This window comes from Fundulus heteroclitus, chromosome 8, assembly GCF_011125445.2.
Source record: "Fundulus heteroclitus isolate FHET01 chromosome 8, MU-UCD_Fhet_4.1, whole genome shotgun sequence".
NCBI classification, from domain to species: Eukaryota; Metazoa; Chordata; class Actinopteri; order Cyprinodontiformes; family Fundulidae; genus Fundulus; species Fundulus heteroclitus.
Genome location: NC_046368.1, coordinates 32,664,748 through 32,678,339, shown reverse-complemented (window position 1 = coordinate 32,678,339; position 13,592 = coordinate 32,664,748). Strand labels below are relative to the sequence as shown.

General features: G+C 43.4%; 1 protein-coding gene across 3 annotated transcripts in view; it reads left to right on the top strand.

Annotated features, from left to right (window-relative positions):
• ttc28 (tetratricopeptide repeat domain 28) overlaps positions 1–13,469 on the top strand; it is a 188,962-nt gene extending 175,493 nt beyond the window's left edge. For 2 of the 3 annotated variants that reach the window (XM_036140649.1, XM_021310378.2), the window contains 11 exons: positions 1–245; positions 325–572; positions 1,909–2,033; positions 4,357–4,434; positions 4,516–4,675; positions 5,093–5,169; positions 7,468–7,491; positions 7,788–7,917; positions 8,912–9,019; positions 9,115–9,739; positions 10,635–13,469. The exon at positions 1–245 is cut by the window's left edge and continues 330 nt beyond it. In XM_036140649.1, the coding sequence (XP_035996542.1) occupies positions 1–245; positions 325–572; positions 1,909–2,033; positions 4,357–4,434; positions 4,516–4,675; positions 5,093–5,169; positions 7,468–7,491; positions 7,788–7,917; positions 8,912–9,019; positions 9,115–9,739; positions 10,635–11,742 (2,928 nt within the window). In that variant the 3' untranslated portion in view covers positions 11,743–13,469. The remainder of the gene's footprint in view (positions 246–324; positions 573–1,908; positions 2,034–4,356; positions 4,435–4,515; positions 4,676–5,092; positions 5,170–7,467; positions 7,492–7,787; positions 7,918–8,911; positions 9,020–9,114; positions 9,740–10,634) is intronic. The other variant, XM_036140650.1, reaches the window with a different exon arrangement.
• The last annotated feature ends 123 nt before the right edge of the window (positions 13,470–13,592 follow it).

The window sequence follows — 13,592 nt, the reverse complement described above, 5'->3', positions numbered from 1 at the left end:
GAGAACGCTCTGTGCGGAACGTCGCCGTCGGGGGAAACTGTGGATCAGGAGAGGAAGGTTGAGCGTTTGTTTCCCAAGAGTTACAGCAGCCCAGAGAGACTCAGGGGAGTGGAAGAAAGAAGCGAGGATGGGGAGAGTGTTTGTGGAGGGGAGAGTGTGTGCGACACTACCCCACTTCATGACTTCCTGCTCACCGCCGCCGATATCCTAGACCTGTGCCTCACAGTCAAGTTGGTGGTTCTGAGGTATACCTGCTCCCAGAATACATTTACGAAGCGTTTGCTTTGATGCAGCCAGCTGAGGTGCGACTCTTTTCCGCTTCAGATTGTACCCAGAGTCCAGCTGCAGGGTGACGGCTGACGGAGTGGCGGGCCTGACCCGAGCCTTCTTGGCTGCGGGCGTCCAGTGTGTGTGCGTCTCTCTGTGGCCGGTCCAGATCGCCGCTTCCAAGCTCTTCATGCACACGTTCTACACTGCTCTCCTGAACGGAACGAAAGCCAGCGTGGCTCTGACAGAGGCCATGAGGAACCTGCAGAGCAGCAAGCACTTCTCGCACCCCTCCAACTGGGCTGGTGGGCAAAATGTGTTGGAGAATAAGACATGTTTGACGTAAATTGAATCAGTTTGCGATACAACTGACGTCACGCAGCGCCAATATTTTAAACTGTGTGAACCATGCCGTCTACAAATGTACCTGAAAACATTCAAATACCGCAATCACAAAGGAAAACCCCTTAAAAAGGCCAATAATGACCAGCAAACATGAACGCTCGCTGCAACGTCTGCAGACCAATGTCCACCTGAGGAATTTGGAGTGAATGCATTTTTTAAAATCAATATTGAGATGAGCCAATGAGAGATTTTAACGATATATATTCCAATGTAAATCCAAGTTGTTTTATTTTTAGAAATATAGACCATATTTAAAGAATGATGGAAAAAAAACTTTGCAGATCTGTAACTGAAACAGGAGCATAGGAGGTTTCCGAGAAACGAAACTCCCACATATTGTCAAACTTGCTAAATTTATTGTGCATGATGTTGGTCGCAGACTTTGATCAGGCAAACTCATTCCAAAGATTAGAAACTCCTATAAATAGGAAGTGTTTCTAAGTGACTGACCAATCAGATCATAACACCAAAAGCTGTACAAAAAAAACCGGCACAAGCCACAATAACTGACAAGAAACATGTATACAAAAATTATTTAAAATTCTATCAATCAAAAGTAGATTTTTTTTATAATTATAATTTTATATAATTCATATAGGTATTAATAGATTCAGGCAATACAGGGTTACCAATAGGACCAGGACTTACATGTGTGAGGCTGACCTGGATGGAAGTCCTGGTCTTTACTGCTCTAGCCCAGTACCTGGACTCTCCTCTTCCCAAGCCATGCTTTTATAATACGTGCCGATATTGGTTTTGTATTGTCTCTTTGAGAAAATCAATTGTGTCCCCTGGATGCTTGAGTCAGCACATGCTGTTCCAAAACCTAAGTACACTATTGCAACACCACAGAAGAGTTAATGAGCTGTACCAACAGCTCAGATCCAACCTTGGCCCAATACAGGGCATCTGACAGGGTTACTGTCTGTGCTCCTTCTTCCTAAAGCACACAGTGATTGTGACGTAATCCTACTGACATGGTCACCGAGTGCTCTGGGTAATGTAGACAGCAGGGTTGCAAGTTGAGGCCTTTTAACATTATGAGCTGCTTGTGTTCCTGCTGTTCGTCTTAGAGGAACAGATGAGACGCAGAGGCAGAAATGTGACTAACGAGAAGAGAGGCCACGGTTTTGTTTCTTTGTTCCAAACTCGATTTCACTGCTGCTGAAGCACAAACAGGCAGTCGTTGCAAGTTTAATGTATTACTCTGATTCCCTGCTGTGTGTCTTCCCTCAGGTTACATGCTGATAGGCAGTGACGTGAAGCTGAACAGTCCCATGTCGCTTGTTGGGCAGGCCCTGGCAGAGATCCTCCAGTATCCAGAGAGAGCCAGGGACGCCCTCAGGGTGCTGCTACACTTGGTGAGCTGCCATTAAACATCTGACGTTTTCAGCAACAAAAATATGCTAAAACAAAACCCCACCCCACCCTTCCTGGAGAGAAAACCGGAAACAGCAGCAGCCTTAAATAGGGACATGTTGGTAGACTTGATTGTGACCAGTAGTTTAGAAAACAGATATTAGCACCAGAGTAAAAAGAGTGGAAGAATGTTAAATTTGACTGAATTCATTCGATCATATTATTTTGTTTTTAGAAGCATGTTTGGTTACACTTTATTTGAAGAGGTTTACATAAGACTGACATTACACTGTCATAAACATGACATAACACCTGTTATGAACAACTTGACATTAACAGAGACAAGGTTAAATTTAGGGCTTGACTTGGGATTAGGCTAAATTTAGGGCTTGTCATAACAAAGACATTTTAAACAATGTCAACTTTGCTTTAATGGTGTCATAATTTACCGAATGACAATTAATGACTACAGTTCTAAACATTCATAAAGAGTCATTTATGTTCTTAACAGGTGTTATGTCATGTTTATGACAGTGTAACGTCAGTCTTATGTACATCCCTTCAAATAAAGTGTTACCGCATGTTTATACTTCGTTGAGTCTGTGATTCCAAGAGAGCTAACCTTCTCTTTAACTTTTTTAACAGAGGGAGCATACAGGTCAAATTAATTACATTTATTAAAGTGTTTTTAATAAAATAATATTAAGTTCTGGTGTAAGTTCTGGTGTAAGTAATATAAACTTTGCCTATTTGCTAATATTTTATCGTCAACCTACTAAATAGCATTAAAGTCATTAATTTTTATAGGGATCTTTTGTATAGTTTGCCTTTTGTAGTTTCCCTCCTTTTTAGAAAAAGAATATATAGTGAATGAAGCAGTGTGTTTGGTACGGCTGAACATCTGTGCTACACGGTTTGCTTCTTGCGCCTCTTCGCCATGTTTAAAATATACGGTGAGAGCAGCGACGCTACAATGAATGGCTAACACCGAAGCTAACCGGATACATAAACACTAGAAGTGCGCGTGCGCATCAAGCAAGCAGAAACTAACAAGGAATGTGCACGCACATTGGCGTTGCATGAGCGCATCAGGATGATTGGCATTAGGGACAATCAATAGATACCCTCAGAACTTGAGGGACAGAGGGTAGTGACGGCAGGACCAAACCTCTGACCAATCCCTGCCATTCGGACCGTATGGCAGGGATTTGTCAGTTTTTACAGCCTGTAGCTTTCGCAGAGATCACATTATTTATCCTCCTCTTTCTGAATATATAATGTATTTACTACTGTCAGCATGAAAGGACCATTTCAGCTAATATAACAAAAAGTGTTTATGACCAGGATTACCTACTATAGTTTTAAGTATTATTTATTTTTTTCCCATACAGGCCCTTAGAATTCCCTGATGTGTAAAATAAGTTTTCCTCTATTTACCACAGTTTCCTCTATAGGCTAGATTATTCGGTTCATGAGAGTGATTCGGGCCCAGTTCTCTGGGCGTGGGTGTGATGCGCTGCACACTCTGCTTCATCTGGCTACTTTGTTGAGTCTCCGGCCTAATTGATTTATTAGCAAGAGGCTAACTTCAATATTTATAACTTTCTTACCTCATAAGACATTACGCCTCCAAACTAAAGACCTGTGCAGTTGCAGCGGCAGATGCTTTTCCTCTTCACTCATGCACGTACACAACACTGGTGTCATTTCGACTTGTCGCCATGGGGGGGAAGAGGTATAAAAAAATCCTGGAACTTGCGTCATGCTCCTTTAAGTTATAGATCGAGGATCTGCTGGAAGTTGATTCCAGAGTTGAGACGCAGCCACAGTGAACGTTCAGTCACTCTAGTGTCTGTGGGACCATGAACACATGTTGACTGTCTGGATTTATACTGGCATGTAATGACACACAGGAGATTTCTGATGATAATTGGCCACACTGGATTTTATGGAGCGATAACAAAGTAAAGATAGATAGATAGATAATTAGTTTATTGATCCCCGATAGGGGAAATTCATCTGCCTGATAGCATAGATAAAAATATGTAAAATAGGATAAAAACATAAATTGGATTTAAAATAAATAAAATTAAAATGCAGAGGCTTATAACTAATGCACATGACAATTGAATTGTTTTCCAAACTGGTTTTTTTTTTTTTTCAATTGTGCAAGCCCTTTTAAAGAGACTACCATTTAAATTTCTATACGGTTCAGAGGGTATGCATAGCTTTGGAAGGAGATGTGTAACGTTGGCATGCTCATAAACTCACCCAGTATTCAGACACATGACTGTAAACAGTCCTCATTTCTCTTTTTTACCACAGGTAGAAAAGTCCTTGCAGCGCATTCAGAGCGGTCACTCCAACCCAATGTACACATCGCAGCAAAGTGTTGAGAACAAGGTGTGTGTTGTGGTCTTTCAGTACCCTCCTCTGCTCCCACTCTGCTCATGCTCCCTGTGCCTCTCCTCTCTGCTTGGTAAGGTCGGGGGAGTTCCCGGGTGGCAGGCCCTCCTGTCTGCTGTGGGCTTCCGGCTGGAAGTCTCCGGCTGCGGCGCCGGACTCCCTGCGGCGGTCTTCTTCCCGACGTCTGACCCTGGAGATCGTCTGCAGCAGTGCAGCAGCACGCTGCAGTCTTTGCTCGGTACCAGAGCTTTTCCATTATTCAAAAGGCCTCTCCTGTCAGTCACCCTGCTTGAATAGGAACCTGAGTCACACCTAACCCACCAAGAGAACCTTGGCAAGACAGCTTTTTAAACTCTATTTAAATGCCAAATGCTTGGAAAGATCTATGTTAAAAGAAAGTGATGTTTACGAAACATCAGCTCCTAGAGCGGTCATGGACTCCTCATATTCACACATTAGATCCAAGAATGCAAAGGCTCTAAAAACAATACGAGTTTGAGAACATTTATGGCAGTGAGACCAAAAACTACCGTAGCAAGACTTTTCTGGTAAAGGCTAGTATCTGGGGAATTGTGTAAAAATACTTAAGCAATCAAAAATTAGATCTACAATATTACTGTTAAAGGTCTAATAAACCTCATGTGCCCCCCTCCAGGTCTGACCCCTCCAGCTCTGCAGGCTCTCTGTAAACTGGTCACAACATCTGAAGCAGGAGAACAGCTCATTCACAAGGTACTGCCATGCTGCTCAGCAGCAGCTGCACACATGTCCATGTGCTGCTTGATCAAGCCTTTCCTTAAAAAGAAAATTGGAAATCATTTTTTATGAATTAAGTCATCATAGACCAAAAGAAAAGAAAGTCCTATGATTACATCTGAAAGTTGGAAATGGTTCAAATGAAGCCCAGGAAAGAAGACGGAGGTGGCCAAAAGCATCCAGTTCCCAAGCAGAAATTTCCAACAGCTTTTCTGAGGTTGAGCTGCGAAGTGAGCATATCCTCGATTTACAGTAAAGGAAATCTTGCCCACTAAAATCGCCTGTCCAAATCCCCATCAATTGAGTGTTTTAAAAGTTTGTTGGTGTAACATTTTCAGAGTTGTGGGTCTTTTTGACACAGATTAGTTTCCCAATGAATGGTAAATGGACTGCAGTCACTTGGGGTTGTGCAATTGATTGAATCTGTATTTTCATTTCGATTCCATAGCTCGCAAAACTCAATTTACTGAAGAAATTCAACAAAGGTTTTTTGTGCTTACTTTGGCACACCACTCTTCCTCTATGACTTTGGTAATGTCTAAAATACAGCCAGGGAAATCAATCCACTGTTAAATGCAGTATAATGTGCATCTTTAGACATGTTTTTTTTCTGGTACTGTTCATGTTGACTTTTGTTTTAGCTTAACTTTGGCTGTGAATATAGTAAAAATACATTGGCCAGGTTGTGTTTTATGGGATGAATTGGGAAAAACTGTCACTCCAACATTTTCTTGTTCCATTGACACCATTCAGAATTCATTTTTATCGGAGCAATAAGTGAAACTTCCCCCCAAGGTGTGCTGTTGAGCACTGTCCGTAGACCAAAACAAGCCTCTCTCTACTCCAAAATCTAAGCACCAGACCAGTTATCCGCTTCCATTTTACATTATTTGTCAAAAGAAAATGCCATGAATGTACGTGAGGATCAGTGGGCAGCTCACAAACAATGCTAGCCATTGCTAGCTGGGCTACCGGCTACTCGCCTCACAGAACAGTAACGCCTGGCCCATTGCTGGTCAAACTCCAACAATTAACCCATGCCACAATTTGTAGTATTACATTGAATCAAATCAACATAGCAACGCAAGTCTAACAAGACTGTAACACCCAACAAAACAGCATTTGACTTCATGCTGTTACCTGTCCAGAGGAGAAAAGCTAGCTCCGAGTTAAACTGGAACTGCTTCTGCTCTCCAAATGCTCTCCACCGTGGGAACGCGAGGCCAATGGTAATCCTCGTTTTCTCTCTTTCCATAACAGACAACTTCTTTGCCAAAGACCATTGTTTTTTTTATTGTAATTACGTGTTCTGATCTACTTCAAGTGAACGCGTTGGTGGCATTTTAAGGGAAGGAAGGTGCTAAGCCCTGAATGACAGCTGTTCACATGGACGTACATGCATACGCAGCCAGACTGGCTTTGGAAACCAGAGACTGGAGAACAACACAGAGCGATGAAGTCATACCATAGTCCATCTAAAAAGATACATTTATGTCTTCCAAATACAACTTTTTTAGTTCTTTCCATGACATTTTTACTTATTGCTCCTTTAAATTCTCTACTATTGCGATTTGATTTCTGCTCTCATTTTTCTCATCCTTAAGTGTTGAAATCCGCTCAAAGCTTTATGTGTTTCTGTTGCTGGTAGTTGTTCAGCTAAGTTAAAAATAGTATGTCAGCAAGGAGCAATCAGCTAGCGTTCATGGACATGGAGAGGTATATCAAGAACTTAAAACAGAACGTTTATTGAATAATAAGGCCATTCTGGTTCATTCTAATGGCTCCTAATTGCAAGAACACATCATGTCTGACTTGACACTCAATCATGCCCACTTGTACAGCTGATTGGATAACTAAGCTGCCTGTTGGCATGGCAGCCTCCTCTGCATGGTAGGGCTCAGGACTCGCCACTGCAGATTGGGGAAAGGGAGGCTCCAGCAGATGTCATTTGTTAAACCTTTTATTGTGGTGACAGATTTTAATAAACAGAGGTTTTTTGTTTTTTACCTTTTCTGAACTGTGCCATTTGTACATTCTTGATATCCCAGTGTGCCTTTTCTATCCTGACGTCTTCATCTCATTTTTCATCATTTCAACTAGCTGTCAAAGAGATCAGTCATGTAGTTAGTAGAGGATTATTCATCAATTCATCGTTGCCATGATCTGGTGTTCGTCCATGCATGACTGAGCATGCACTGACTCAAAGTCAGCATTTGCAGAGGAAAGAAAGCACTAAAGTTCTGTGTCCTCTTCTTTTGTACCTGCGTCTCAAAGGCAGTTAAAAGCATGGTGGGGATGGTAAGTGTTTTGTCATGAAATGTCTGAATTGAACATTTTCAGAAGGAGTTGAACACGGGCCCAGTCAGGCTTACCCAGATTTAATGGATTTTGTCCACATGCCTTTTCATCATGAGCTTTGTCCTAATCAAAGTATTTACTCAGAAACCCCTGATGTGTCGTTTTGATGTAAATTGCTTTGTGTACATTTCCAAATGCAAGGATAAAAATATGTCAGCGGTAGCAAAGGCATTCAGGGAATGTGGTTAAAGGAAATCAATCAGTGCTTCCGGTTCCATCTCATTTCCTCTCCACAGCTTCATCAGGTGCTGGTGCAGCTGCAGTCAGGCGACAAAGAACAAGACTTCCCGCTGGCTCCTATTCAAGTGTCGATCAGTGTGCAGCTCTGGAGGCTCCCGGGCTGCCATGAGTTCCTGGCGGCACTCGGTGAGTCGTCATTGGAAGATTCTAAACCTCGCCTTCATTCTTCCCACGCCGTTATGTGTATCATGTTCTTTAAGCTATGTCTCATGGCTGGAAGCAGTGCCTTTCATGCCTTTGTCAGTTAGAACCTCAAGCTGTAATGTATCTTATTGTAATTTTATTCACAGAGCGTAGCTGTGAAGTGAAAGTGTTATATTCCATTCATGTATTGTCTAGACGGGGTTGGGGTAGTGGGGGTCTGGGTATCATCAGACGAGAGTGGGGGTATAGCTTAGAGAATCTGTTACCAGGACAAATGTTATTTGGGCTTTCCACAAATCTGGCTCTAATGAAAGGATGGAAAGAAAAAACAATATGTGATAAAAACTATTAGAAATCCCATTTGGAACTTGTTGCAAGGTATGTAGAAAGTGAGCGCCATACTGTGGGGGTCTGCATTTCCACAGCAGGGGCAGATAAGGTCAGCGATAGAAGAAAACGTGTTAAAATGCATAAAACTTAAAATTACACCTTCACCTTCCAGTGGGACGACCTTAAACAGACAACCAGAGTCACAAATACAGTTTCACGTATCTCTGGCAAACCTTGGGAGAATGAAAATCTCAGCCTCATTGTCTAGATGTGCGAAGCTGGTAGACTCCAAAAGACTTGCAGCTGAAAAGGAGTGAAAAAAAGAAAAGGAGTGAAGGGGAAACTGAATAGAAAATGCACAACATCCCTTTCAGATGTTCAGTTTTGGAAAGTTTGAATATCTTACGCTATTTTCCTTCCATTTCACCGCTATGTGTTACTTTGTGTCTTCCACTTCAAAATGCCTATTAAATACACTGAATGTCATGGTTGCAACGTGATGAAATGTGGAAAAGTTCAAGGTGTATGAATATTTTTAAGTTCATGTGGAGTGTAGTGTAGGAAAAAAGCCCATGGTTAGTTTAGTTGTTGAATATCGGGTTAACATACTGGTCGACTCTGATTAAACGTAACGTGTGTTTTGCAGGTTTTGATCTGTGTGAGGTCGGTCAGGAGGAAGTGGTGTTAAAGACCGGAAAACAAGCCAGCAGACGTAACATGCATTTCGCCCTTCAGGCTCTCCTTGCACTGTTTGGTGAGGATGATGAATGTATTTTCTTCTAAGTCAAATCATTTTAATTTTTTTCCATGCTACACTTATCAATGAATTGTCTTCCTTTTATCGTTAAGATTCCACGGAGCTTCCCAAGCGACTGAGCATGGACAGTTCCTCCTCTTTGGAGTCCCTCTCCTCCTCCCAGTCAGCCTCCCAGCCTCTCTCTTTGCCCGTCTCTCTCAGCTGCTACCCGCCTCAGCCCTCCTTCGTACCCCCAGGCTGCTCAGACAGCCTCTCCTGCGACGCCATCTCCGTCTACAGCCTCAGCTCCCTCGCCTCCTCTCTCAGCTTCCTGTCTCGCCCCGAACCAGCAGGAAGTGACGTCGTCAGCCACCGCTCGCATCAACAGGAGCCAGATAAGCAGGGCGGAGGAACGGGCCCGTACTCCTCGCAGCGCCACACAGGGGGGTTGTCGAGAGGCCGGCTGACCAATCATGGAGGAGCGCTGGCGGGAGGGGAGGACGAGGAGTATGAGGGGTTCTCCATTATAAGCAGCGAGCCGCTGGGGCGAGCAGGGAGGGAATGTGACACGTTGCCACTCCCTGCAGGACACCGGCATGGCCGAGGTGGCTCTGGGAGAGGATCCGTGGTGGGGCAAGCTCTGACGGTTTCCTCCAAGGGGAGCATCAGCACGCCTACCTCCCCCCTTAAAGCCCCACCACTGGCAGATCCTACAAGCCCAAAGGTCATCCAAAATCTGTAAGTTTAGGATTGATTTGTTTTTTTTTTTTAAATATCCTGTCACTGTTGTTCTCATTCGTGTCCTGTCATTGTTGGATGATTACGTTTTCTATGAGACCAAAGCAACCTGGCCCTGTGTGGGAAAGCAGCCCTCTAACCCTAAAACCTAGTCGCTCCACCCTGCAGGCCCGTTCCCTTCAGGTGTTTCTGATTGCTACCAAGGATTCCTTTACATCACAGTAAAGGATTTTTTTGTCCACTCTTCTTTGCAGAATAGTTTTAATTTGAGCATTAATGGTCTTATTAAGTCATAACATCTTAATCAGATTGAACTTTGACTAGGCCACTCCAGAAGTCCTTTTTTGACCCATTCAGAGATGGACTTGCTGGTAGTACTTTAGACCAGGGGTTCCCAAAGTGGGGGTTGGTGGGGGGTTTCGGGGGGTTGCAAGACACCTTTTGGGGGTCGTTAGATGATTTGATGCTGATGTGCTAAAAAGATTTAGTGTTCCCTTATTTGTGAAACCGATATCAAAGTGTAAAACTACAAGATGTTCCACGAGTTCTTGCGAAATATTACTTTATTCTGGTAATTTTATAACTTTATACTCTTAATTTCCCAAAGAAAAAGGAAGAAAAAAAATAAAAATCTCACTGGCCAAAATGGGGCTTACTTTGGGGGCTCGCAGGCTGAAAGGTTTGGGAACCCTTGCTTTAGATCATTGGTATGGGTATGGGTAGTGAAATGTCTGAAAACTGTGGTTGATCACAGTTAATTTATGATTTAATGAGGGTGGGGGGGAGGGGGGGAATCATATTTTGCACATATTTTATCCAGGCTACTTTTTTTTTAAGACAGTTCCTCTTAGGTTTCAAGCAAAAGACATTTTCTGTTCTCCTTTTTCTCTTCTAGCTCATTGCCTAAACGGACAGTAAAAGGGAAGGCGAGCAGTTCTGAGTCGGACCAGTCGAGCACGGAAACAGACAGCACCGTCAAGTCCCAGGAGGAAAGGATGGGCCCAGCAGGACAACTGGATCCCCACGAACTGGCCCAGAAGATCCTTGAGGAGACCCACAGCCACATGCAAGCTGTGGAGACGCTACAGAAAGCAAACACCAGGGTGAAATCTTTGAGAGGAGCCGAGGGCCGAGAGGACCCTCACACCAGGCAACCTTCTCTGTCCACACCCACGACCCCGACGTTTAAACCTGCCAGAGGAGCGTGTGGGTTCCAGCCGTCAGAGACGAGTGCATTCAGCAGACCTCCCAGCAGAGCGAGTCTGAAAGCTTGCTCCTCCCCTTTCTCTGTCCATAAGAATCTTTCCCCCCTCTCCGCCTCTGATTCAAGGCCTCCTCCAACGCCTCCTAAACCACCGTCCCGCTCCTCATCGCTGCAGAAAATCAACACATTAGCTTCTTCCTCCCCTCCTTCGTCTCTCCCTGTGAAGGAGAAAAAGTCCCCCCCGCTCTTGGGCTCTGTGGACGAGTGCAGGCAGGCTCACCACCAACCCAAATGCTCCGGCTCACCTTACAGCTGCCCCATGTCCCCTTCCCGCTCCCCTGCCCACAGCGCCCCGTCCCCGGCCCTCTCCTATTCCTCCAGAGGCTCCGTCTCAGCTTCGTCCAGCCCGGCAAATGCTCCTGAGTTCAGCCAGCCAAAGCAGGACAACAAAGTGCAGGCGATGCACAACCTGAAAACCTTCTGGGCCAGCGTGGGCCAGAAACAGGAGGCGCCCAGCCCGGCCGCTTTGCTTCGGGGTGGGAGCAAGAAAATGAGTACAGTTCAGAAAGATGTGCTGGGTTTGCTGAACCTCTCGCCCAGACGAGGGTCTGGCAGGAAACACGCGGATAGGCAGGAGGGCCACGACAGACCTAACGGGCACCGTAAACTGGAGCCGAGACCGCCCCCTGCTCCGTCAGCCAGTCTTCCAACAAACAGTAAAGGAGGCGTCAAGCCTCCCTCTGGGAACGGATACAAGTTTCTCTCACCTGGACAATTCTTTCCATCTTCTAAATGTTAAAGGTGTGGATACTTGCCCCCATGAATTTTAGAGCAGCAGACTGATCCGAGGCTTTCTGCGTACAGTGACAGCAGCTGTCCTCTTTTTCACTTAGAGACAATTTTATCAATCCCTGCTGACGATAAGACCTAAAAAGGACCTTTTCACAATGATCTGATTTTACGTGTGTGTGTGCGTGTGTGTGTGTGTGTGTGTGTGTGTGTGCGTGTGTGTGTGTGTGTGTGTGTGTGGGATGTACAGTGCCTTGCAAACGTATTAATTTCCCTTGAAATGAATACTTTCACATTTTGTCATGTTACAACCTCAAAGCGTTCTTCATGACGGTGTTTTCCAATAGAACAAGTAGTGCATAAATTTGAGATGGAGAAAACAAATGTTACGTCATTTTGAAAACTTTTCGCCAGTTCAAAACTAAAAAGGGTGACCCCTTTTCAGTCCCTTGAGTCCACTCTTTTCAGGACCAAGTCTTTTAGGGGTTACACTCAAAAAAGTGAACCAGGGCAGTTGTTCACTCCATGTTAACAGTTTTTTTTTTCAATTAACACATAAAAAAGAGACATTGGTTGGGTTAAGTTTATTTTTAGTAAACATTAGAAAATTGTTTGTAACCCAACAAAAGAGTTTTTTTTTATGTGTGAACTGCAAATTAAATGTTAACATAAAGTGGACAATTGCCCTGGTTCACTTTTTTGAGTGTACGTTTCTACATGTTTTTCACATATAGGAATTGAAATGTTCACGCTCTAAGGTGGATTTTGGTTCTGGACTTTGACTAGGCCATCGTAATGCATTACTAGTCTTTGCTTCAAACCATTCCACTGCAGCTCTGGCTGCATGTTTTAGGCTGTTGTCTAGTGGGGAGGTAGACTTCTGCCAGAGTCTCAAAGTTTTTAAGCCTTACAGGTTTTCTTACAGGGATCTGCTTTTTTACAGGACAGACGGGAGGAAAGACACATCTACCAGAATATATGAGCAAAGGAATTAAATAATAAGACATGAAATGAAACTATTGACACTAATGGCTTAAGTTTATTTAAACTTGCAAAAATGATTGCTTTACACTATTGGTTGATTCACGTTTCCCTTGGTTGCTGTCCTCTTTCACAGGCTTCCTGTGCCCTCTACATGACTGTGCCAAACTAACAAAGGGGTATGGGGTATTTTTAACCAGATCCTGCATTACTTTATGACGCTACTTTAATTTGGTCTATCATATAAAATCCTACTAAAATACAGCGAAGTCTGTAGCTGTAATACAGTAAAATACGAAACCTTTCAAGTGATATGACTACGTTTGCAAAGCATTTTAAATGGTTGGAATGTGGTGACTGTGCCTTCTCAAACAGAAAAGAGGTCGAGTGTTTGGCTTCAACTGTTTGCACGTCTGACTAGAGCGCATGTGTGTTGGTGTACACTGAAATCTTCTGACTTTGACTGGAGGAATATTTTCAGTCATCGTTTTTTCTGTTCAAAACGCTCGCTATTTGTGTAAGTCCACCTGAGGATGAGGTTAAGTTAATATGTAATTATTATTATTATTATTATTTTAAATGTTAGGGTTATCTTTTTCATATATTTAGCCGTTTTCCACTCTGTGTTACACATTTTATAAAGACAAAACGTGACAGACACCAAGAAACACTGATATTTTTATGGAAACTCGTTTTCATGTGCAACTGTCAAAACTTGTTGAGTTTTAATAAAATTTATAGTAATGTTCAACACCGCAGCTGTGTCCGAGGTCCATTCAGAAAAATCTGTTGTTAGAGCAATTAAAGCTTGTCCTTTTAGTTTTCTTATTTGAAGAATTTGGAGTTGTTGTCAGATATCCTCTCTGACAGCAAAAAAAA